The 24,045-nt window shown below is 43.5% G+C and overlaps 1 protein-coding gene across 3 annotated transcripts in view; it reads left to right on the top strand.

The window, feature by feature from the left end:
* Positions 1-24,045, top strand: part of SPTBN1 (spectrin beta, non-erythrocytic 1) — a 219,862-nt gene that overhangs the window by 132,899 nt on the left and 62,918 nt on the right. For all 3 annotated transcript variants that reach the window (XM_030557719.1, XM_030557720.1, XM_030557721.1), the window contains 7 exons: positions 4,007-4,158; positions 16,382-16,555; positions 17,993-18,084; positions 20,174-20,254; positions 21,148-21,263; positions 22,441-22,553; positions 23,178-23,365. In XM_030557719.1, the coding sequence (XP_030413579.1) occupies positions 4,007-4,158; positions 16,382-16,555; positions 17,993-18,084; positions 20,174-20,254; positions 21,148-21,263; positions 22,441-22,553; positions 23,178-23,365 (916 nt within the window). The remainder of the gene's footprint in view (positions 1-4,006; positions 4,159-16,381; positions 16,556-17,992; positions 18,085-20,173; positions 20,255-21,147; positions 21,264-22,440; positions 22,554-23,177; positions 23,366-24,045) is intronic.

Here is a 24,045-nt window from a genome sequence, read left to right as displayed (position 1 = left end):
CAGAAACATCACCCCCGCCACCCACCTTCCCCCACCCCACCCCCAAACCCAGATATGGGTTATAACAAATAACTGGAATGTACAGGGATTGGAGAGACATAAGACGTAGAGCATGGAAATTAGAGAGAAAGAGACTTCATGTCTGAAAACATCACAGGTGCAGTGACTAGAATTTGTATTGCCTCCATTTCTATCTTTAAGTTAGTGTAAACAGTGGGGAGAGGAGGAAGGAACCACCAGGGGTAGGAGGAAAAGGGGTGGAAGCCGAGCAAGAGAGTTGAAAACAAGACAGAGGAGGGTGGAGAAACAAAGAATCAGAAAAGAACCGATACCAATGCAAAGGAAATAATGGAAATCACAAAGGGCAAGACAGAGTGCATAAGTAAAAGGAGAGGAGCAGCAACTGTATTGGGACATGACTGGAAGAGAGTAGCCAGCCACTGATCTGTCAGAGGGGTGGTAGGGTCTCCAGGTGAAAAGGATAGGAGTCACTGCTTAAGGAAATAGAGGTGGCTTCCTGGGGATGGTTTAACTGAAATACATTGTTTGACCCACACAGCTGTTTTCCTTCCCCAGACATTGGGCCAGATCATCAGCAGGTATAAATGACTATAACTTGGTTGAAGTTAACACAGGTTTATGCTAGCTGAGTATCTGGCCCAATGTATCACCCTATGTTTTCATGTAACATCCTTAGTCTGTTTTACCTTTCTCTGATTAGTCCATATGTCTGACTCCTCAGTTTCCACCTGCTAAAACAACATGGTATCAGCTGGTTTGCTTTCACCATCCATCTCATTTTACCTGCACCCTAAGGAGGACTGGAGAAGGGCTGATAATCATGTGTTTATTTTATAGGTTACATTACAGATAACTTAGTAACTAGATTTTACCGCTTTCTTGAAGCTATAATGCTTTGAACATCTGAACTATAAGTCTGTACCAGTATCTCTCTATCTGTAGAGTAAATATAACAGGCATCTCTTAATGTTACATTGCTATATAGAAATTACAGTAGTTAGATAAATATACGTTATGTAGTGTGTTTGGACACATCTGGATCACCATGAGCTTTTATGTAGCTTTATGGGGAAGGGAGAAGTGGTAATTATTGTTGGAAATTTTTTAATAGATGTAAAATGTTACTACTTCTTTAACTGTTTTCTGTGACTCGCTAGTTAAAAGGAATCACTCTTGACTTGAAGCATGAATTAGCAGATGTGCAACTGTGCAGATAAAGCATTCTAAGGAATTCACTATAAATAGTTGTGAACATCACGTTTAAGGTTACTAGAGAATATATTTCAATTATTATTTGGATAGGCTAGTTTTTCCACTAGCCAGATATGATGGGATTTTTTCCTTTGGTGCAAGATTGAGCAAACTGTGCTATTATGCTGCTGGAAATGAGGAGCAGCTTGGGTATCAGAAACTGTCTTTTGACTCTCTATATTTGTTTTTGTAATATTGCTTTGCTAGAACAGAGTCTGTGCTTTCTAATGAAGTGGCCCACATCCTGTTCACACTGCTTATTAACAATATATATCTTGGCTTTGTATTGTTGACATAATGTAATAATTGGAACAAAATATGTGGTCACAAAGCATTGAGCATTTTGTGGGGGCGAAGTTGCAACACAATCAGGAGTAGATAGCTCAGTGGGGCAAAGGTCTGCAGCATGTAATAAACTAGGGTTGGTTACTATCAGGGTATCAGAAAGCAAGCCTCGGTTACTGCTAACTTCCTGTTGTGTTGCCATGTCATTGTAACACTGTACTTTGCGAAGAGAGAGCCACTGCAAACTGCACCATGGGCTGTCAGGCTGTTGAAAACATATTGGTGTAATATAACATAAACACCTTTGAGGGTCAGTTCCCTCATAAGGTACTGCAAGAATAAATTCAGAAATACACGGGAGGCACTGAGATATTGTAGTGACAGGGGTCATATACGTAAACAAATATCTACTGTCATTGAGCTGCTGATAGCGCTCTCTCTCCTTTTCAGATTCCTCCTTCCTGTTTCCTTCCCTTACCACCCGCACCCTTCTTGTTTCCATTGCTATTTATTTCTTTACTTTCTATGTTCTTTCCCCCTTGGCTTCAGTTTTCTTCTCCTCTCTCCTATCCCATGCTGGGACTGAAAAGGAGAGAGAGCGTTAGCAGCAGCTCAGTGACAGCAGACCTTTGCCCCATTGAGCTATCTGCTTCTGATTGTGTTTAACTTTTCACCACAAAATGCTCAAGGCTTTGTGACCGCATATTTCATTCCAATTTTTATTACAACATCTCAACGTCAGCAATACAGAGCCAAGATATATATTATTAATAAGCAGTGTGAACAGGATGTGAGCCACTTCATTAGAAAGCACAGACTATTCTAGCTAGTTTTAGGAGAATATAGTAAAACTAGCTATGAAATGCCAGATTCATGCACCTGTCCATGCTACAGGAGCACTGTCTGTAGGAAGACAGGCACATTGCTTCTCCTGGGAAATTCCAAAAGGACAGGGAGCGTGGGAAACATCAGACAGATTCAGTTCTGCATGAAAATTTAACCCTCCTACATTTCAAAAAAATTTCATCTATCTAAAATAATGTGTCCAGAGGGTTTTTTTTTGGTGGCCTAAAATTAGGTTTCTAAGGCCTTGGCTACACTGGCGCTTTACAGCGCTGCAACTTTCTCGCTCAGGGATGTGATAAAACACACCCCTGAGCACAGCAAGTTACAGCGCTGCAAAGCGCCAGTGTAAACAGTGTCTCAGCGCTGGGAGCACAGTTCCCAGCGCTGCAAGCTAATCCCCACGGGGAGGTGAAGTACCTGCTGCTGCGACCACACTCGCACTTCAAAGCACTCCCATGGCAGCGCTGTACGGCTGCAAGTGTAGCCATACTCTAAATCATAGTGGCCTGATTTCCAAAAGCACTGAGTACCCACAGATCCCAATGACGTCAATGAGAGTTTCAGATGGCCAGTGCCTTTGAAATCAGGCCTCTTATTTAGGTGCCTAAATGTGGATTTAGGAACCTGACTTTGGACACTTACATTTGAAAAGTTGGGCCCATCACTCTTCCAGAATCCAGTGAAATCACTGGGGTTCTTTTCATAGTGTAAGTCCTGTTAAATAAGGGCCTGATCCAAAGTCCACTGAAGTCAGTTAAGACCCTGAGTGACCAAATGATGCAGCATTTTCTGGCTAAAAGTCATTTGATACTCAGCAGACTACTACTTAAGAGTTTCTGAATTAACATAGTCTATGGTGAGCATACACATTAAATGAGCTGTGACTTTTGCCAACGGTTATCTGTACAAACAGTTATGAAAGTGCCTGGTATATATATGCTAAAAAAAAAATCCGTTTTTCTATGGTTTTCTGTAAATGCAGGCCAACTTCACTCTTGCAGTTTTGGAACAATTCATCCTGCTCTTACATAAATACTTGTGTAAATCTTTGAATCCTAAAATAAATGCTATAATGAGGGGGAAGGAATAAAATAAGTGAGAGGCATTGGACCAAATTCTGCTCTCACACCAATGTTAATCCTGAGTAACTCCATGGATTTCAACAAAGTTACTCTGAATTTACACCTGTGTAATCAAGAGCAGAAGTTGTTTAAAACGTGCAAGATAACCAAGATTAACAAAGCACAGGGCGGTTGGATAATTCACAGACACTCTTTAGGTTATTCTTTTACAAGTCATCTATTCGCATTTTAAGAAACAGGTTCTGCTGCCAAATCCTGAAGTCCATAGTCCAGATTTACTCCTCAAACATTGCTGAGGCAAAATTCCCAATGAAATCAGTTCTCTTGACTTCATCAGAAAGTACTATAAAATAAGAGAGCTGGATTTTCTGTGAAATGTCCTGATAAAAAAAACTCCTTTGGAGACACTAGCAAGCCTCTTTATTTGAATATATTGGATCACGGGTTTGAATATCATTATCTTATATCTGTGCATAAGCTTTGATTTGTTTAGAATAATCCTGTATTATTTCTTTGCCTAGATGAACGAGAGGCAGTTCAGAAGAAGACTTTCACAAAGTGGGTTAATTCACATTTGGCACGTGTGTCATGTAGAATTACAGATTTATACACTGATCTTCGTGATGGACGGATGCTTATCAAACTGCTGGAAGTTCTTTCAGGAGAGAGACTTGTAAGTGTCTATATCTTTATATTCTTTTTGTCATCACTTCATTAAAACCATGGGTGAAATCCTGGCTTCATTGAAGTCAGCGGCAAAATTCCCATTAATGTCAATGGGGCCAGGATTTCACTCCATATTTTTAAGAAACCTCTTCCTATCAATTTTTAAAAATTGTATTTAACATAAATAAGGGCTTGATTCTCTTCTCATTGAAATGTCTTTGTATTGTCTTCAATAGGAGTTAGAACCTTTAGAGTCTCATCTATCGTGAGGTGCTGAGCACTACCAGGAAGGTACTGAGCAGCCTCAACTCCCATTGGAATCAATGAAGGCTCTGAAAGGTGCTCAGCACCTTGCAGGCTGTGGCTGTCTTTGATTAGGGGTGTATGCCACTTGAACTAGAATCCTCTGGGTGACACTTTTTCCTCAGGCCATGGCTACACTGGCGCTTTACAGCGCTGCAACTTTCGCGCTCAGGGGTGTGAAAAACCCTCCTGAGCGCTGCAAGATACAGTGCTGTAAAGCCTCAGTGTAATCAGTGCCGCAGCGCTGGGAGCGTGGCTCCCAGCGCTGCAAGCTACACCCCTAAGGGATGTGGTTTACGTGCAGCTCTCCCAGCGCTGACGCTCCAAATACACTCTCACTTCAAAGCACTGCCGTGGCAGCGCTTTGAAATGTCAAGTGTAGCCATACCCTCAGTTATGTATGTGAGCAGTTCTCATTCTCACCAACGGGAAATGAGTGTCAGTATCTGAGGCAAGATTGACCTTGTGGACTGAGTGTAATAAAACTCCAGTGGTAAGAAGTGGTGCTGTATATGACTATTGGAAGTGTATTTTGGGGAATGGTGACGTACTAGTTTTTCCACACAGATCATTTGTTGATGTCTCTGCTCTCAAAACAACCTTATCAAAGGAATTCAGGTCTACAGCTGTGATCCAAGGCTAAATGAGGTTGCAGCTGTGTAATTAGGTGTCATCAACTGGTCTTATTAATGGAAGCCATATGGGTTAAGACCCTGCATAGAAAATTGGACATATGCCCCGCAATGCTGTGTTAGTACAGCAAAACTTGATATAGGGATTTCCATTTCCAAATACTGTTTTATTATATAAACTCTGAGGTGCATACAAGTACACTGTCCCGATATTCTGTATTAGGAGTTAAATATCCTTAGTATGTGTGTGTATTATATTTTGCTCAAAATAAATTCCTTTATGCTGAATAATTTATTTTAGTGTGGTCTTAGTGTTTGATGTACTCACTGCAGACAGTGCTTATTCCAGATACTGTGTTCAATTACGGTGGTGTAGCTGAGAATAGAATTGATCTTTATTGTAAAATTTAGACTATTTCAGGTATCAAGTCTGCAAACCCTTCAACGCAGTTTCATCCCTTAATTTCAATTTAATCATTTGCTCTGAAGTGAGTTTTGAGGTCTCATATTACTTTATCTATGGGGAAACACAGACCAGCCATGCAACTTTCTCTGTGTGATTTTTTTTTTCTCACTAAGGTTTGAAAAATGGATGTTGTATTCAAATAGAACAGTGTTTCCCAAACTTGGGATGCTGCTTGTGTAGGGAAAGCCCCTGGCACCCAAAATAACTTCAGTTATGACAACTCTTTAATAATCATTGTATCCTATTTACCTGAAGGTCAGACTCCTTGGTCTATAATTCCTGGGATCACCCTAGTACCTTTTTAAGATATAGGTACAGTGTTTACTATCCTCCAATATTCAATGGACATGATTTTCAGGCCAGTTTTCAGTCTAGATCTTATTACATAAAGTCTAGAATATGCCAAGATTTTAGAAACAACAAGACAGCATGCCAAAGTCTCACTGAGCAAAGTGGGAAAGAATCCAGTCAGGATGAAAAAAAAAATGGTAATTTTGGTTCCACATACTGTTAACCAGTTTCTCCCAAACAGAGAAATAAAGCTAAGTATTGTATGTTGCATAAAAAATAATTTAGCTCAGTTTCTCCTTTAATTAGATAACTGCTCAATAATTACTTCAGAATTTCTGAAAGTTCAAAGGTCAAACCATTTAAGCAGACCAAATGTCAAATTGTCCTCATAAATCTTTTTCAGAACCCTTTTCAAATTTTCAACATCCTTTTTGAACTGTGGGTGCAAGAAAAAACACAGTACTCCTGTGATGGTGTCTCTAACGATATATATGGAGGTAACATCACCTCCCTACTTCTACTTGATATTCCCCTGAATATGCAGCCATGCATTCACCTTTTTAGCTACAGCATCACACTGAGAGCTCATGTTCAATTGGTTGTCTACCATTAGCATTAATTATACTACCATCCTTTAACTTTTTTACTGATTGTATTCCATATTACCCTATCCGTGAATTTGCCTGTGCTCAGTATCTGGCTCCCTGGCCTAAGTCATCCCATTTACCACTTTTAAGTTATTGATATGGCTATAGCTGTTTTCCAGTCATGTGAAACTTCCCCATTGTTCCAAGATTGTTAAAATATCAGTACTAATAATTCAGTGAGCTCCTTACCTGATCCTTGTAATACTTTTGTGTGCAAGTTATCTAGTCTTGCAGATTTAAAATATTTAATGCTAATAGTTGCTCTTTAACATCCTCCCTAGTTACTGATGGAGTAAAAAAGAATTTTATGGTCACTGTTAGATATGAATACATTATCAACTGGAAACACAGCAGATTTCAATCAGGTGATTACATCAGTTTATGCCAATGTTGGAAAGTCCATCACACAGAGATTGTGACAGTAGAAAAGAATGGCAACCTCTCCTTTGCTACATAGAGAAAAACATCCTCTCTGATATAAAGGCCCAGGCTGGCTCTGGGAGATGTATTTTACACCACAGTGAGCTGCCCTATGTGAATCTGGCCCAAAGCTTTTGGAAACCTTGGAATGACCAATCCCTTAGGCTCTCTGTTTGTCTCTGGAAGAGATGACACCCCCACCTAACCCTCCTCACACGGGGTATGGAACTGTTTTTTTAAATTTAATTTTTGTTCATGATTAGGACATAGTTCTTAATAAAATGAAACAAGATAAGGAATGGTTTGAATGAGCTAAATACCCTCTGATGAATGAGGGATAGTGGACAGTTTCTTCTTCTGCAGCCTGCCTCCTGGTGGACTTTCCACCATGGATTCTCTGTACCTGAGATTAAACTGGCAGACATCAGTGCTGGGCTGAATCCTGCCAGTCAAAAAGTGCAGTCTGTGTCAGTTAGACACTGTGGAATTTATCCATTTTATTAATCTGAGTGGTCCTCTGGGTCTAACTCATTCAGATTTATTATGTCTTCTTGTATTTCACATGAAATCTGTATTTAGGAGTCAGAAAGTCTTGCCTATAATTTGCCTCTTTTAAGGTTATATTTCCTGTATTCTTATTTTTGGGATATGTGTTCAACTGTATTTTGGGAACAAAGTCTCAGAAACTAATTAACTAATTTGTTCTATAAAACACCTCTGTGAGTATGTTGTTTTGATTTAGGAATTTCTGTCACTATTAGCCAAATGAGATATTTTCCCTGTAGTTGTCTTGAGACATTAGTGTCCAGTTCTGTTCCCATTTAGGTAAATGATATGACTCCTACCGAGTTGAATGAGAATAGCATCTGGTCCTTAATTACCTGTTAGAAATCTTCAAGATCGCACCAGTGAACTTTTTGTGGAAGCTTCACAATAAGGTCTGCGTGCACCTTGTGTGAACTGTAAATATGAGGTCTTGTGTACACTAAAGCCTGCTCTGACAGTGTGTGGAAGCCTCAGATTGGAAATGTAATTTCTGCCCACTTTGAGGGCCTGTTACATAGCCAGGGTGGTGTAAAGTAGCCGTCATGTAAGTGAGAATCAGGTCCCTGGAAATTTACGCCCTGGATCAGAATTAATGCTGACTTAGGCCACGCTGCCCCCAAAAGAGAACTTGTGGTCACAGAAATTTGAAGTGAAACCAGTGACTGCTGACACTTCAGTGTCCTTAAGCATATCTTTTTAGCAAAGCGTTTCATGTTTATTACTGAGGTTGTTCAGGCCATTGTTCCTAGGATACATAATAGAAATCTGGCTGAGACCTTCTGTCTCCTGAGTACAGTCTGAAGAAAAGATTTTGTCTGATCTATTTCAGTGGCTAGTTAATTACATTCACTGAATAAAACAAAGAAAACTGTGTGGATTAGTGTTTTGTCAGTGAGCACTGTACTTCATATTCACCTGTAATGTTTGTCTACAGAACAAAGTTTCTTTAATTTTATTCTGTTTTATACCTGACTTGCGAATGATATTACTGCGTTCATGGTTTTGCCTGGTTACATTGATCAAAAATGTTACTTTCACGTTGCTGTCTTCCTTTGTTTTTTCTTTTAAAGAAATCAGTTGGAATAAATGTATTCTGCTATTTTGAGAAATTCTGCCTGTCTTTAAGGGTTAAAGAAGTTTTGAAATTTCCTTTTCATCATACCTCATTGGTTTGTTTAGGGACCAAATCTGAGCTGCCTTTAAAAGAGTTAAATGTTGGCAGGAGATGTCCTCTGGAGTTAATCATTTCTCTTTATTGCGTTCATGCATTGGTGAGCTTGCGTATTTAATATATTTCCCAATGCAGTAAATATTACTCTAAAAACAAATCTGACTGACTGGTAGAGAAAGGGGCGTGTCAGTAAAACATACCATTATACACACCCAGCAAAATCAGTAGTCTTTCAGATAACAAATGAAGGTAGTGGATTGAAAAGAGTGAAAGGAGGATGGTAGCAGCATATTTTGACTGGGAGGTAGAATGAAATTTCCTTCACTTCTGCTTCAGAAGCTTGATCACGTTCTCAGTGAAGATGTTCACTTTCACTCTTTAAATTGGCCAAATTATCCTCTATCATCTCTGGGTGTGGTAACCAGTGGTGCGTTTTCTGGTTCCATAAGCAGACATTATCAGTTGGTTGGGGATGCAGTCTGACTGGTTTGGATACATGTTTCAGCCAGAGATAGACTCATAGATTTTAAGGTCAGAAGGGACCATTATGATCATCTAGTCTAACCTCCTGCACAATGCAGGCCACAGAATCTCACTCATCCACTTCTATAACAAACTCCTAACCTATGTCTGACTTACTGAAGTCCTCAAATTGTGGTTTGAAGACCTCAAGCTGCAGAGAATCCTCCAGTACGTGACCCGTGCCCCATGCTGCAGAGGAAGGCGAAAAACCTCCAGGGCCTCTGCCAATCTGACCTGGAGGAATATTCCTTCCTGACCCCAAATATGGCAATCAGTTAAACCTTAAGCATGTGGGCAAGACTCACCAGCCAGCCCCCAGGAAAGAATTCTCTGTAGTAACTCAGATCCCAACCCATCTAACATCCCATCACAGACCACCGGGCATACTTACCTGCTGATAATCAAAGATCAGTTGCCAGATTAATTGCCAGAATTAGGCTATCCCGTCATACCATCCCCTCCATAAATTTATCAAGCTTAGTCTTAAAGCCAGATTTGTCTTTTGCCCCCACTACTCCCCTTGGAAGGCTGTTCCAGAACTTCACTCCTCTAATGGTTAGAAACCTTCGTCTAATTTCAAGTCTAAACTTCCTAGTGTCCAGTTTATATCCGTTTGTTCTTGTGTCCACATTGGTACTAAGCATAAATAACTCCTCTCCCTCCCTAATATTAATCCCTCTGATATATTTATAAAGAGCAGTCATATCCCCCCTCAACCTTCTTTTGGTTAGGCTAAACAAGCCGTGCTCTTTGAGTCTCCTTTCATATGACAGGTTTTCCATTCCTTGGATCATCCTAGTAACCCGTCTCTGAACCTGTTCCAGTTTGAATTCATCCTTCTTAAACATGGGAGACCAGAACTGCGCACAGTATTCCAGATGAGTTCTCAGCAGTGCTTTGTATAATGGTACTAACACCTCCTTATCTTTGCTGGAAATACCTCGCCTGATGCATCCCAAAACCGCATTAGCTTTTTTAATGGCCATATCACGTTGGCGGCTCATAGTCATCCTGTGATCAACCAATACTCTGAGGTCCTTCTCCTCCTCTGTTACTTCCACACAGCAACATTATCCTTTTAAAAATGAGTTTTACAAGGAAAGCAATTTAAAGAAAAAAGTAAATAAACCTATTCTTCTTCCAGTGCTTGCTCATATCCATTCCAGTAGGTGTGCGCGCGCCGCGTGCACGTTCGTCGGAGACTTTTACCCTAGCAACACTCAGTGGGCTGGCAGGGCGCCCCCTGGAGTGGTGCCGCCATGGAGCCGGTTATATACCCCTGCCGGCCCGCCGCTCCTCAGTTCCTTCTTACCGCTCGTATCGGTTGTTGGAACTGTGGAGCGCAGCGTGCTGTTCTCCACCTCCCTAGCGATTCACTCATCTTTCTCTCATTGTATATAGTTCGATTAATTGTAGTTAGTTAGTGTATTTAATAGTTGAGTTTGTGTAGTGTAGATAGTTCGATGGGATTGGGGGTTAGCCCCTTCCCCGACCCCGGTATCAGGCCCATGCCCGGCTCACCGGGCTTTAAGCCGTGCGCGGTCTGTCGGCCGATGCCCACAGGTGACCCGCACGAAGCCTGCCTTAAGTGCTTGGGCGAGGCCCATCTGACAGATAAGTGCCGGATTTGTAAGGCCTTTAAGCCCCGAAAGAGCAGGACATTCGCCTCAAGCAGTTGCTGATGGAGGCAGCGCTAACTCCTCACTCCTCAGCACCGGCATCAGCACCGAGATCAACCGCTTCATCGGCACCGGAGCATACCTCAGCGAAGACTCTGAGTCACCGGCCTTCTCCGGCACCGGCTTCTACCCGGCACCGCTCGACGTCACCTCCGAGCAAGAAGCGCAAGCCTCCTGCGGCTGCTGTGCCCACACCGCAGTCAGAGCGCTTAGCCAGGCCGGACTGCCCGGCACTGCCGTCTGCCGCGGCGACGACTTCTGCCGCACCGTTGACTCCGGCCCCGGACGAGCCGTCAAGTCCGGTGCCTACCAGCTCCCCGGCGTGGGCCGCGGTTGAGCTTGTCGTGCCCTCCACTCTGGAGACGTTCTCCGCGGCACGGGACCTGATCGCATTAATGGAGCCTGAGCTGCCTCGACCCCTGGCACCGCCGGTGCGGGTCCCCCAATCCACAGGCAAGCCGGCCCTTGTAAGACCTTCCTCGCCTGGTACCATGGGACTTGGCCAGTCTCGGTCCCGGTCCAGGTCCCGCAGACGCTCGTGGTCCTGCCATCGTTCTCGATCCCACGGCCGCTCGCAGTCCCGGTACTGCTCCCCGTCGCGGTACCGGTTGTACTCGCGGTACCGCTCGAGGTCCCGGTCGCCATCCAGACACTACCGGCACCGTTCCAGGTCCTGTCATCATTCACGGCACGGGGCTTCCCGCAGCCGATCTCGACACTACGGCTCCCGGCACCGGTCGACCTCCCGGCACCTCGCTGGTCGCAGGTCCCGGTCGCAATCTCGGCACCGTCGAGGCTCGCGGCACCGCTCCCCGGCACCGTGTAGGGACGGTTCCAGTGGACACAAGGACCATCACTTCACGGTCTCCGCCCCGCCATGGCCATCTCGTCCACCATCAGTCTCCTCCCATGCCGGATCGGCATCGTATGGGGATTCGGACAACCAGCAGGACCCTCAGCAGTGGTCCTTTTGTACTCCTTGGGCCTACCATCAGAGCCAAGGTGCCCTACATCCACCGCCGCGCTCGAGGCCCTCCGAACATAGGGCGCCAGAGGCCACAGTGAGTAGACCCCCTCCAGCGGATACGGAACATCTCCCGGTGCTGGGCTCGGATGTGCAAGACCCACCCCAGAACATCCCACAGGACCATGACTCGCTTCAAGACCCAGTGGTCCCTGGCGTCTCTTCCTCTTCGTCACCAGACGAGGCAGTAGCGGGGACGTCCACATCTGGACCGCCACCAATTGACCTTCGGTCGCACCAGGACCTCCTCCGCCGGGTCGCTCTTAATATAAATCTACCCATAGAGAAAGTTCCTGAAGTGGAAGACCCAGTGGTCACCATCCTGTCAGCGGAGGCTCCTACAAGGATGGCCCTCCCCTTTATTCGTACCATACAGGCTTGAGTGGATACAATCTGGTAAACCCCGGCTTCCATTCCACCTACAGCCAAAGGGGTAGAGCACAAATATATGGTTCCATCCAAGGGGTACGATTACTTGTACGTACACCCTCCCCCTTGTTCGTTAGTGGTCGAATCTGTTAACGAACGAGAGCGCCATGGCCAGCAAGCCCCTGCGGCTAAATCGAGGGAAGCCAAGCGCATGGACTTGTTGGGAAGGAAGATCTACTCCGCAGGGGGCCTCCAGCTCAGAGTGGCGAATCAGCAAGCCCTCCTGAGTAGATACAATTATAACACATGGGAGTCGGTTGGGAAGTTTGTCGAACTAGTCCCGCAGGATTCCCGCCAGGAGTTCTCAGCTCTTCTGGAGGAGGGGAAAAAAGTGGCACGAACCTCCCTCCAGGCCTCGTTAGATGCCGCTGATTTGGCAGCTCGAACGGTCGCCTCAGGAATCGCTATGAGGCGCATATCGTGGTTGCAAGCGTCCGGTCTACCACCCGAGCTGCAATATACTATACAGGACCTACCATTTGATGGTCAGAGCCTGTTCTCCCAAAAGACAGATCCGCGCCTCCAAAGTTTGAAGGACAACTGCGTGATCATGAGGTCCCTCGGCATGCATATGCCGCAGACCCAGAGGCGACCTTTCCGCCCTCAACCTCAGCGCCACTATCCTCCGCCTCGGCCAAGACAGGACTTCTCCAGGAGGAGAGGCCGTAACTCCCGCAGACGCCAAGGGAGTAATAACTCCAGCCCCGCCAAACCACTTGCGGGACCGAAGCCAAACTTTTGAGGGTGGCGCTTGGGAGCACTGTACCAATTACCTCCCAGGATCCTTTTAAGTTCACCAACCGCCTTGCCGCATTCTTCCCTGCATGGTCCCAGATAACATTGGACCGATGGGTTCTCAGCACGGTGGAGTGTGGCTACCGTCTTCAGTTTATTTCGTCCCCTCCTTCCCACCCTCCGTCCCCATCCCTCTTCAAGGACCCCTCTCACGAGCAACTCCTTCTGCAGGAAGTTTCGAAGCTCCTTGCGTTGGGAGCTATAGAGGAGGTTCCAGAGGACCTAAGGGGAAGAGGGTTCTATTCCAGATACTTCCTAATTCCCAAGGCGAAAGGGGGCCTCCTGCCCATCCTAGACCTGCGAGCTCTGAACAAGTTCATTACGAAGTTCAAGTTCCGCATGGTATCCCTGGGAAACATTATACCCTCCTTGAATCCCGGAGATTGGTACGCTGCTCTCGACACGAGGGATGCATATTTTCATATTGCGATTTACCCCACACACAGAAGGTTCCTTCGCTTCGTGATAAACCACCATCACTACCAATTTACGGTCTTTCCCTTTGGACTCTCCTCGGCCCCTCGAGTATTCACAAAGTGTATGGCAGTAGTCGCCACCTACCTCTGCCGCCGTCGAGTTCACGTTTTCCCGTATCTCGACGACTGGCTTATTCGAGGGACCTCCGAGGCTCAGGTTACTGCACATGTAAGCATCATCAAGGACCTATTTTCCCATCTAGGTCTGATCCTCAACCTAGACAAGTCCATTCTGCTTCCTACGCAGAGAATAGAATTCATCGGGGCCATGCTCGACTCGAATCTTGCAACGGCCAGTCTACCTCCACAGAGGTTCCAGGCTATAGTCTCTCTCATCCAGAGGCTACAAGCCTTCCCAACGACCTCTGTCCGTACCACCCTCACCCTTCTCGGCCACATGGCAGCGTGCACTTTCGTGACAAAGCACGCAAGACTACACATGCGCCCTCTCCAGACTTGGCTTGCCTCGGTTTATCGTCCACGCAGGGATGCCCTGGACATGGTAGTCACAGTCCCAACAAAAACCCTGGACTCCCTCAACTGGTGGCTGGCACCTTCCCTCGTGTGTGCCAGTCGCCCGTTCCACCCACCACAGCCTTCAGTGTCGCTAACCACGGACGCTTCATCCCTGGGCTGGGGTGCACACTTAGGGCACCTTCACACCCAGGGCCTTTGGTCCTTGCAAGAGCTGGCTTTGCATATCATTGTTCGCGAACTGAGGGCGGTCCGCTTGGCATGCCAGGCCTTCCAACACCGTCTACAGGGCTGTTGTGTTGCGATTTTCACGGACAACACAACGTCCATGTATTATATAAACAAACAGGGGGGCACATGGTCTTCTCCCCTTTGCCAAGAGGCGATGCGACTGTGGGACTTCTGTGTAGCCCGCTCGATAGACCTCGTAGCCTCCTTCCTTCCAGGAGTCCAGAACTCTCTCACAGATCGCCTGAGCAGATCCTTCCTGTCCCACGAATGACCCATCCATCCGCGGACATCCTGCTTTCTGTATTCCGGAAGTGGGGCTTTCCCCAGATAGACCTATTTGCCTCCAGGGAAAACAGGAAATGCCAGGTGATCTGCTCCTTTCAGGGCCGGGTCCGGGGCTTTCTCTCGGACACGTTCCTGATCCCCTGGAAGGGACATCTTCTTTATGCCTTTCCACCCTTTCCCCTAGTGCACAGAGTCCTGCTCAAGCTCTGCAGGGACAGGGCCAGACTGATACTGATAGCTCCGGCGTGGCCGAGGCAACAGTGGTATCCCATGCTGCTCGACCTATCCCTATCCCTAACGACCCCGATCCCTATTATCGTGGACTACTTGTGGTACCTCAAGGAACAAGGTTTGGCACTCTCGTCAATAAGGGTGCATTTAGCCGCCATCTCCACCTTCCATCAAAGGGAGGTGAACAGTTCCACCTTCTCTCACCCGATGGTTTCGAGATTCCTTAAGCGCCTCTACCCACCAGTTAAGCCTCCTTCCCCTACCTGGGATCTCAACCTTGTTCTGACTCGGCTCACAGCCCCACCCTTTGAGCCCTTAGCCACTTGCTTGTTGCTGTACCTGTCCTGGAAGACGGCCTTCCTGGTAGCTATCACATTGGCCAGGTGGGTTTCGGAGCTCCGTGCTTTAATGGCAGACTCTCCGTACACGGTCTTCCACAAAGATAAGGTGCAGCTACGCCCGCAATCGGCTTTCCTCCCCAAGGTGGTCTCGGCCTTCCACATTAATCAGGATATCTTCCAACTGGTCTTCTTCCCGAAGCCGCACGCATCAAGCAGGGACCAACAGCTTCACACCCTGGATGTCCGCCGAGCCCTCGCCTTTTACATCCAGAGGACAAAACCCTTCAGGCGCTTGCCCCAGTTATTTATAGCGGTGGCGGAGCGTATGAAAGATATGCCTATATCTGCTCAGAGGCTCTCATCATGAGTAATGTCCTGTATCCGGACATGCTACGACTTGGCCCACGTCCCGATTGGCTGTCTTACTGCCCAGTCTACTCGGGCTCAAGCCTCGTCGACCGCCTTCCTGGCACACATTCCCATCCAGGAGATATGCCGCGCAGCTACCTGGTCGTCAGTGCATACGTTCACTTCTCACTATGCGCTCGTTGCCCAGTCAAGAGACGATGCCGCCTTTGGCTCAGCGGTTCTGCACTCCGCAGCGTCTCACTCCGACCCCACCGCCTAAGTAAGGCTTGGGAATCACCTACTGGAATGGATATGAGCAAGCACTCGAAGAAGAAAAGACGGTTACTCACCTTTGTAACTGTTGTTCTTCGAGATGTGTTGCTCATATCCATTCCACACCCGCCCTCCTTCCCCACTGTCGGAGTAGCTGGCAAGAAGGAACTGAGGAGCAGCGGGCTGGCAGGGGTATATAACCAGCGCCATGGCGGCGCCACTCCAGGGGGCGCCCTGCCGGCCCACCGAGTGTTGCTAGGGTAAAAGTCTCCAACGAACATGCACGCGGCACGCGCACACCTACTGGAATGGATATGAGCAACACATCTCGAAGAACAACAGTTACAAAGGTGAGTAACCGTCTTTTCTCTCAAGGAAGAAATGCTTACCTCAGATTGAAAGGGATTCATGTGGGTCAGAGCCTGAGACGAGGCTTAGCCCCTAAAATGATGCGTGACCACAGATCATGAATTGTGTTTTTAATTTTGTCATCAGCGTTAAATCCCATCTGGAGAGAAAATACATAATATTGCCAGACGGAGAATGGAAATTGTAGATGACTGCACCTGTTTAGACTGAGTGGTTGAGAAACATTTTTTGCAGTTTCAGTAATATCTTTTTTCCCTGTCTGTGTTTTGCCTTGTAGCCCAAACCAACCAAGGGAAGGATGCGCATCCATTGTTTGGAGAATGTTGATAAAGCCCTTCAGTTTCTGAAAGAACAAAGAGTGCATCTAGAAAACATGGGATCCCATGATATTGTGGATGGGAATCACAGGCTGACACTTGGCCTTATTTGGACCATTATTCTGAGATTCCAGGTAAACAAATTACTTTTGAGTTCTACATGTTTATTCTCAGTGGGCCTGATCCTCCAAGTTACTGGGGACCTCCTGAGAAGTGCTAAGTGCCCCTGACTGACTTCAAGGAGAGCTGAGAGTACTTAGTACTCAGCAGGACATGCTCAGGAGCTTACAGAAATGGACAGCAGCTTGCATGATTGATGCCTAAGTAGCACTACTGATCCATAGCAGGAAGCAATTGAGAATTGTCAGCCTAGGTTTTCTGCTATAATACAGATACTATTTTCTAAAACATCGGTAAATACAAGGCGCAGAGAACAAAATAAACTATTTTATTTTCATTATTAGGGTATTTCAGTATATGATGTGTAAACACTTAAAATCACTGCAAGTGTTTTGTAGAGGTTTCACAGTTTAGTTGTAACCCATAGTGTAAATGTATAAAGCTTATTTCTCTTATCTTTCTACTCTTGACAGCCACAAAGTTGTTTAAAATCTTAATATTTTTGCCTTTTATGGCTTTACTTAAAACCATGCAAACAATGAATGGGAGTATTTTTGGTTCTTTGAATATGTATGAAATACAGGAGAAAAGTTCCCATCTCAGTGGAGTAGAATGTAATTTTGAAAAGTAAATGTCTCTTTAACTTTTAAACTGGTCTGAGCTAACCGCTAACTCACAGTTAACTTTTATGGCAGTCACACGACTATTCCCTTTTGTTCCTTATATGTAAGGAAAAGATTTATTGTAAAATTTCTGTATTCTACAGCTATCCTGATACAAAGTCAGTGTAAAGGTAGAAAGTCTGACGTTTTCCAAATAAAATATTTTTGGTTTACTTTGACTTTATGAGGCAAAAATCATCAACTTGTCCATAGGTTACCATCTTTATTTAAAAGTGAATAAAATTGTAGACTTCAGCATACTCAGTTGTGTTGCTTCTAACGCCAAAACTCTGGTTCCACTGAACTTAATGACAAAACCACATTGTCTTCTAAGTTTCCAGGATCTGACCCTAAGGTTTCCATCTCACAAGATGCTGAGTGCTGCCTGTAGGCATTGAGCATCCTCAACTCCCACTGAAATGAGTTGAGAGTACTCAGAACGTTGCAGGAAGCACAGAAAACCTCACAAGATTAGGCCATAGCTGTGTATAAAATAGGGTTTGTTTTGGCAATTTGAATGGGATGTTTCTGGTGAATTTTAAATTGTTTGTCCATGGAATTTTAAAAATATCTTATGGTAAGTTAAAGGCAAAAGAAGCTGTTCATCTTATTTTTCTTCAAAGTCAATGATATAGATGATTTGTGCACTACTGCTCTTCTGCGTTGCTGTTCCTTGGTTTTCTGTGTTGCTTTTGCTCTGGTATTAATTTATTTTATTTCTTTGGAAATGTGCATAATTGACTGAGAAATGACAAATTGATTTCATTAAAACTGATTTGTGACTTTTAGATCCAAGATATCAGTGTCGAAACTGAAGACAACAAAGAGAAGAAATCTGCTAAGGATGCTTTGCTCCTGTGGTGCCAGATGAAGACAGCTGGGTGAGTGTGGATTAAAAGATTATCTGAAAAACTCTTCTTACAGCATTCTGAATTTTCACTGAAATTGTTTTAAATGTATAAACACATATTTTCCCTTAAGTGGATTGAACTAAGACAAGGTAATCAACGGAAATGGACAAATTAATATGAAAAGCTTATATTTACAAGTTAGTGAACTCTGGCTTACTTATTTTTCTTTCATGTGTTCTACTTGCTAAATATCAGAATCTGAGAATTCGGGAAAGGTTACTAGCTCAACACCCCCTTTCCATTCATATTGTGAGATTGTGATGACACTGAGGCATGTTTGTGACCTGATTTTTTTCCCTTAATTTTTGTGAGGTCATAGATAGATAAAATAACTAGCATTTTAACTGTTTCAGAAGCTTTGCCTCAAGTTGTCTGTGTTTTCAGTGGAATTTTGGGTCATTCTAAACAATGGTGTTCTGCTCATGGGTCATTGGATTATTATTGTGAGATTGACAAGATTCTGTGGTATATAATCCTGGGCTGCTGGTTCTTCATGTTTTGTTTTGGAAAATATACTAAGAACAAAGAGCTGTTTCCATGAAAGTCAGTGTCAATTTCTCTTTGATTTCAGTGGGAGCAGGCCAAAGCGTAGGTAGTTGAAAATCAGTGCAGTCCTTTTGAGTTTGTTGAGTAGGGGGTTCCGTATCTTTTTCTAGAATATCTTTTGAACACAAAGAACTTTGAATCTCGCTCTCCTTTCAAGGCAGAATCTCAGAAGACTCTAACATCTGAATAATATAATTTGCCCTCTTTCTGGTTGTGAGGTGATTGTTGTGGGGTTGCATTTTGGGGTGGAGAAGTTGGGGGTTGTTTTTTTGTGGATAGCATAGGCTGGGCAAAAGGGTTTAATGAAACAAAGATGTTCATTGGTAGTCTCAAGAGTGGTATAATTCTGAGGACCACAATTCTAGTCTTCTGAAAGTCCTTCTAACCTGCAGAAATAGTGTGTCGCTTTTTATAGGAATTCAGTGTTATGCAATGGAATTCACCCTATGTAATGGAAAGAGTTTTAAAGGTCAAAGGACTGTAGCTTGTCTTGGTTAAATCTTGTAGTGTATGCTAAATTTCGGTGGATTTGGCCCACAGGATATCTTTTGAGGGCTGCAAGGAAAAAGAGTATCAATGGGAAGACTGTTGCTGCTTCTCTGAAACAGACTTCTTGGTGTCCTGCTGCCTCTGAGGTAGCCACACACATTTTTTAGTGCAGGTTTGAATTTGTTAGGCAATTAAAGTTTTGATTTCTTTCACATTCAGAAAGAAGGCTTACATAATCAGAAGTGCTTCCAAAATGCCTTTCACAAATAGTAGCCTTCTTGCTATTAACTGGCTATCTATTATTTATAGAAATCCACTATGTTTCTTTCCTTCATGAAACTTGAATGGATGTGTAGCAAATTGAGCGTAGTTAAGTAATTCTAGCAAAACGTAGATCTTCCTTTCAGAGAGTTCACCTGAATCAAAGCTTGCAAACAACTTGAACGTTTTCCAGAAACTTTGAAAGTCCCTGAACCACTGATAAAATGAATCTTGAATCTGCTCAATCCATTAGGCACAAATTTGACCCTCACACTCATAATCTTGAGCTCTTGGTTGAAAGCATTTGTGGCGAAAGGTCATTCCTCTTAAACTTTCTGTTCTGCTTCTCCAGCAGTTCCTATCCCTCTCTGATATTTAATATTTCAAGTACTCCAAAATAATAATTTTTCAGCTATTGAGTCAAGAAGTGACTTCAGACTTGAAGAGATCGGAACAATACAAACTGCAGACTTGGCACCAAAAATTAAAATTACTTTTCTAGCTTTTTAAAAAAAATTGGTTATCATCACACATGTAGAATGTATATCTTTTCTTTTAGTGTTACAAAGAAAACTAAGATGTTCTTGCCTCTTGCTATTCACATGATTAGAAAACAGTCATTATGATTGTGAAACTTTAGTAGCTGGTTGATAACATTTATGTTCTAATTGTCATTCCTACAACCAGTTTCCACTGACGTATATGCAAGGCCAGAGCAGGAATGCTATATTGATTATGCTCTTTCTGTTTTTTGTTGTGTCAGTTATCCCAATGTCAACATTCACAACTTTACAACTAGCTGGAGGGATGGGATGGCTTTCAACGCACTAATCCATAAACACAGGTATGTCCTTGGGATATTCTTTATAGATTTAGAAAGATGAAACTTTTGCTATGTACTCACAATTTTGTAGTGCTGTTTGATTTTTAAATCTGTGGGAGTTGAAGATGGGTTGCAAGAACATTGCAGAGTCCCATGGGCGAAAGATGCAGCAAAATAATCAGGCTATTGTAGCTCTTCATGTCTGCCAGTTCACCCCAGTGCTAGTGGCTGGCGTTGCACATCAAAATGGCCACATTTGTATTCAGGTGTATAAATCATACATATGTGATTGTATCACTTTGTGATTGACTACTTTCCTTGCAATGTCCATGCAGTACCTAAGTAAACAGTTACTCTTTAGGAACCACATGTGCTACCCTTACTTATGCTGACTAGCATCATTGAATTCAATGGGGGGCTACTTGTACAGTATGGTGATACGCTGTGTTAGTAAGTGGCAGAATTTAGCCCTAGGTTAAATGTTCATTAGGAACTAAACTATACCACTTATGCTCACATTGGTAACTACTTGTACAAGTAGGTGCTCACAAATGTGAGTAAAGGCTGCACAATCCTGGCTGTAGATTATTTGTTTTTTCTTATTCACTTAGGTCACATTCATTCCTGGTAAATTATCCCCATTTTTATCATGGGCCAGATTGTACCACCCTGGCATATACTGTGAGGTACCTTACTCATTCAGTGTCCCACTGAAAGGGGTACGACTACTTGAGAAGTAAAGTATTAGACAGTACGAGTAAAGGTGTTAGAATCTGATCCAAATTCATCCTTGGTGAATTTGGCTCCATAGGTCACCACTGCTATTTTGGGTGTCTCGGATTTATTTTTAATCATTCATTTTAAAGTAACATGCAGGTATATTGCGGAAATCAAGGAATTTTCTTATTTTTTAGGCCTGATCTGATTGATTTTGACAAGCTGAAGAAATCAAACGCACACTACAATCTGCAGAATGCTTTTAACCTGGCAGAGCAACACCTTGGTCTCACTAAGCTTCTGGACCCAGAGGGTAAGAATTCCTACCCTTATAGCATTGACTGGCTGTATGTGGAGGAATGGCATTCCTTTTTTAGAACCCTCCATGCCCCAAGGTGATGTTTTATGGCAGACTTTTGTGCTGAAGGGCAACTGGATGGAGCTCTCTCTCCTATCAGTACCACTCCCTGCATTTTCCCGAGGAAGAGTAGGTAGGACATCAGAGAGAAGCTCGAGATGTTCCCTTCCACAAGGGACCTTCAATCCCAGTTCCCTTCATTCCCAGTCAAGGATCCCAGGACTTGAGCTCTCATTCTCTCATGTGGCAGTGTTTTGCTGTAAACAGACCATCATGCTGGCCTTGTATATATGTATAAGAACATCCCAGTGAAGAAGCATCTCTATCATCTGTATGGTAAAATTTGTTCTTTAAGCTGAAATATAGATGATACATTCTTCATAGAATTGTTAGCAGTTTTTCAGCCAACAAATGAGTATTAGTGTTCATGTGCAGCATATAGTTTCAAGTAAAGGTAACATTAGAATAGGGAGCTTTAGTATCACAGAACAGGTAAAGGTCATGTTGTCACTGGGCAAGTTTCTTCTCGCTGACTTTGCAATACATCAGCACTTCTGCAAGGACAGGAAATAATTTACTCTCCCTCTGCACTCATTAAAGGATTCTCCTGAACAAATATCCAACTGGATTTGCTTGCTTTTGTGAATTCTAAGTATGACTGTAGGTGACAGTCTATAGCTCCGTGGTGCTGGACGTTGGAATTTCCTTTCTGTAATACTATCATAACATCATTCTTCTAAGCGTTTGACAAACATTGTGCCTCACAACATCCCTGTGAAGATAGGTAAATATCAGCCTCTCACAGCAGAGGTTGGAATAGAACCAAAAGGTCATGACTCCGTCTCCTTTATTTCAATGACAGTTTGCATTCTGTAAGCCTAACACAAAATATAGCACTTTGTAGCCATGGAGTTCTATACTTGCCACTACCAAAGAATTTGAGACTAACTCGGAAGCACTAAATGTATTTTAGTTTAGGCACATAAGGCTGGACTTCAGATGAAATCTGGAAAGCTGAAAGGCCACTGAACCCACATCTCTGAGTCTTATGTAGTGGATTGTCAGCACTGTATGCATTATTTCAAACCACATATCTAACAGTATACTAAAGTAACTCTTATTTGGTTTTCAGATATCAGTGTTGACCATCCTGATGAAAAGTCAATTATCACCTATGTGGTGACATATTACCACTACTTTTCTAAGATGAAAGCATTAGCTGTTGAAGGAAAACGTATTGGAAAGGTTTGCAAGCTAAGATTTTATATGTGATGCAGCAAACTAATTACTCATTTCTAGTGAGCGCTTCAGCCCATTGTATATGTTAGCTTTTATTCATGGACGTGAACACTATATAGTCCTATAAAATATAGGAAGTGGTTAATCTTTCATGATATTTCCATCCGTATCTTAACAAAAACCATTTAGCTGATATTTTATTTTGCTTTTTACCTTTATGTAGAGGCGGCTTTTTCCTGCCCGTTAGCTGCTCCCCACCACCAAGAGTTTCTCTCTCCCCATCTTTGCAGCCTTGAGGAGTCCCTTGTTTAAAAAAGCACACGTGCTTTCTCTCCCACTTTGCACAGCAGCCACCATCCTTGCACTTGAGACAGACGGAATGGGACTCCTTTCTCAGTCGATCAATCACCACATCCTGCCCCTCAATTTGCCTGGGGTCATGGGAATTCACTGCAGAGCAGCGCAGGGTCCCCACTCCAAAGTTATCCTATCCCCTATTGTACTCCAGAATTAGCCATTGATTTATAAGCTAAGTCCCCCTGCACAGTCTCTTTTCCATAGATGTAGGATTGAAATGCATCTGAAGTGATCTGGCCTTGTTCCTCAGTTGTTTTATGCTGCTTGTTACAGGTGCTTGACAATGCTATTGAAACAGAGAAAATGATTGAAAAATATGAATCGCTGGCTTCTGACCTTCTTGAGTGGATTGAACAAACTATTATCATCCTGAACAATCGCAAATTTGCCAACTCGCTGGTTGGTGTGCAACAGCAGCTACAGGCATTCAACACTTACCGCACAGTGGAGAAACCACCCAAGTAAACTCAATCACTCTGCTTTTGTTTTTTATTAATTTCATCTTAAGAAAATTGCTTAAAAACCTTCTACTTAGTCCTGATCTTTATCACTCAAGAGTGGCTTATTCCCTTTCACTCACCCACACACACAGTAGAACAAGAAAATACTATGCCATTTGCAAGATCTCAGATATGAGGAGATACTGCCTCACAACAACTACTCATAACTACTCATAGTAATGTACAACAAGGAGCAATAGCGTATCATTGTCAGACAATAATGCCGCGTTTATGCATGTCAGCACTGTATAATACAAGTACACAGCTAATAATAGAATTTCATTGTTTATCCCAGATCAAGAGCAAGTGTCTGTAGTTTTACAAAACATAACTTTGAATGCTAAAAGCTGATGTAACGAGAAATTTAAGTCTCTCTAGTTCTGTAAACTGCCATGTAATGTTAAGACCTTATAAATATGTATCATTTGTTAATGCAGTTTTCATTAGTAATAAGCACCATCCAGATGCATTACAATTGCGGTTGGTTTCATAGTGCCTATAAAATGAGTGTATTTTCTAAGAAGTGCTCTAAAGGTCTGATTCAAAAGAAAGAGTCTCATTGACTTCAGTGACCTTTGGATCTAGCCTTAAATTCCTGTGTCAGTAGATTAACTAGGTCTGTTCATGAAATAAAAAAGCTG

Source organism: Gopherus evgoodei, chromosome 3 (assembly GCF_007399415.2).
Source record: "Gopherus evgoodei ecotype Sinaloan lineage chromosome 3, rGopEvg1_v1.p, whole genome shotgun sequence".
Lineage (NCBI taxonomy): Eukaryota > Metazoa > Chordata > Testudines > Testudinidae > Gopherus > Gopherus evgoodei.
This window is presented reverse-complemented; position numbering and strand designations above follow the sequence as displayed.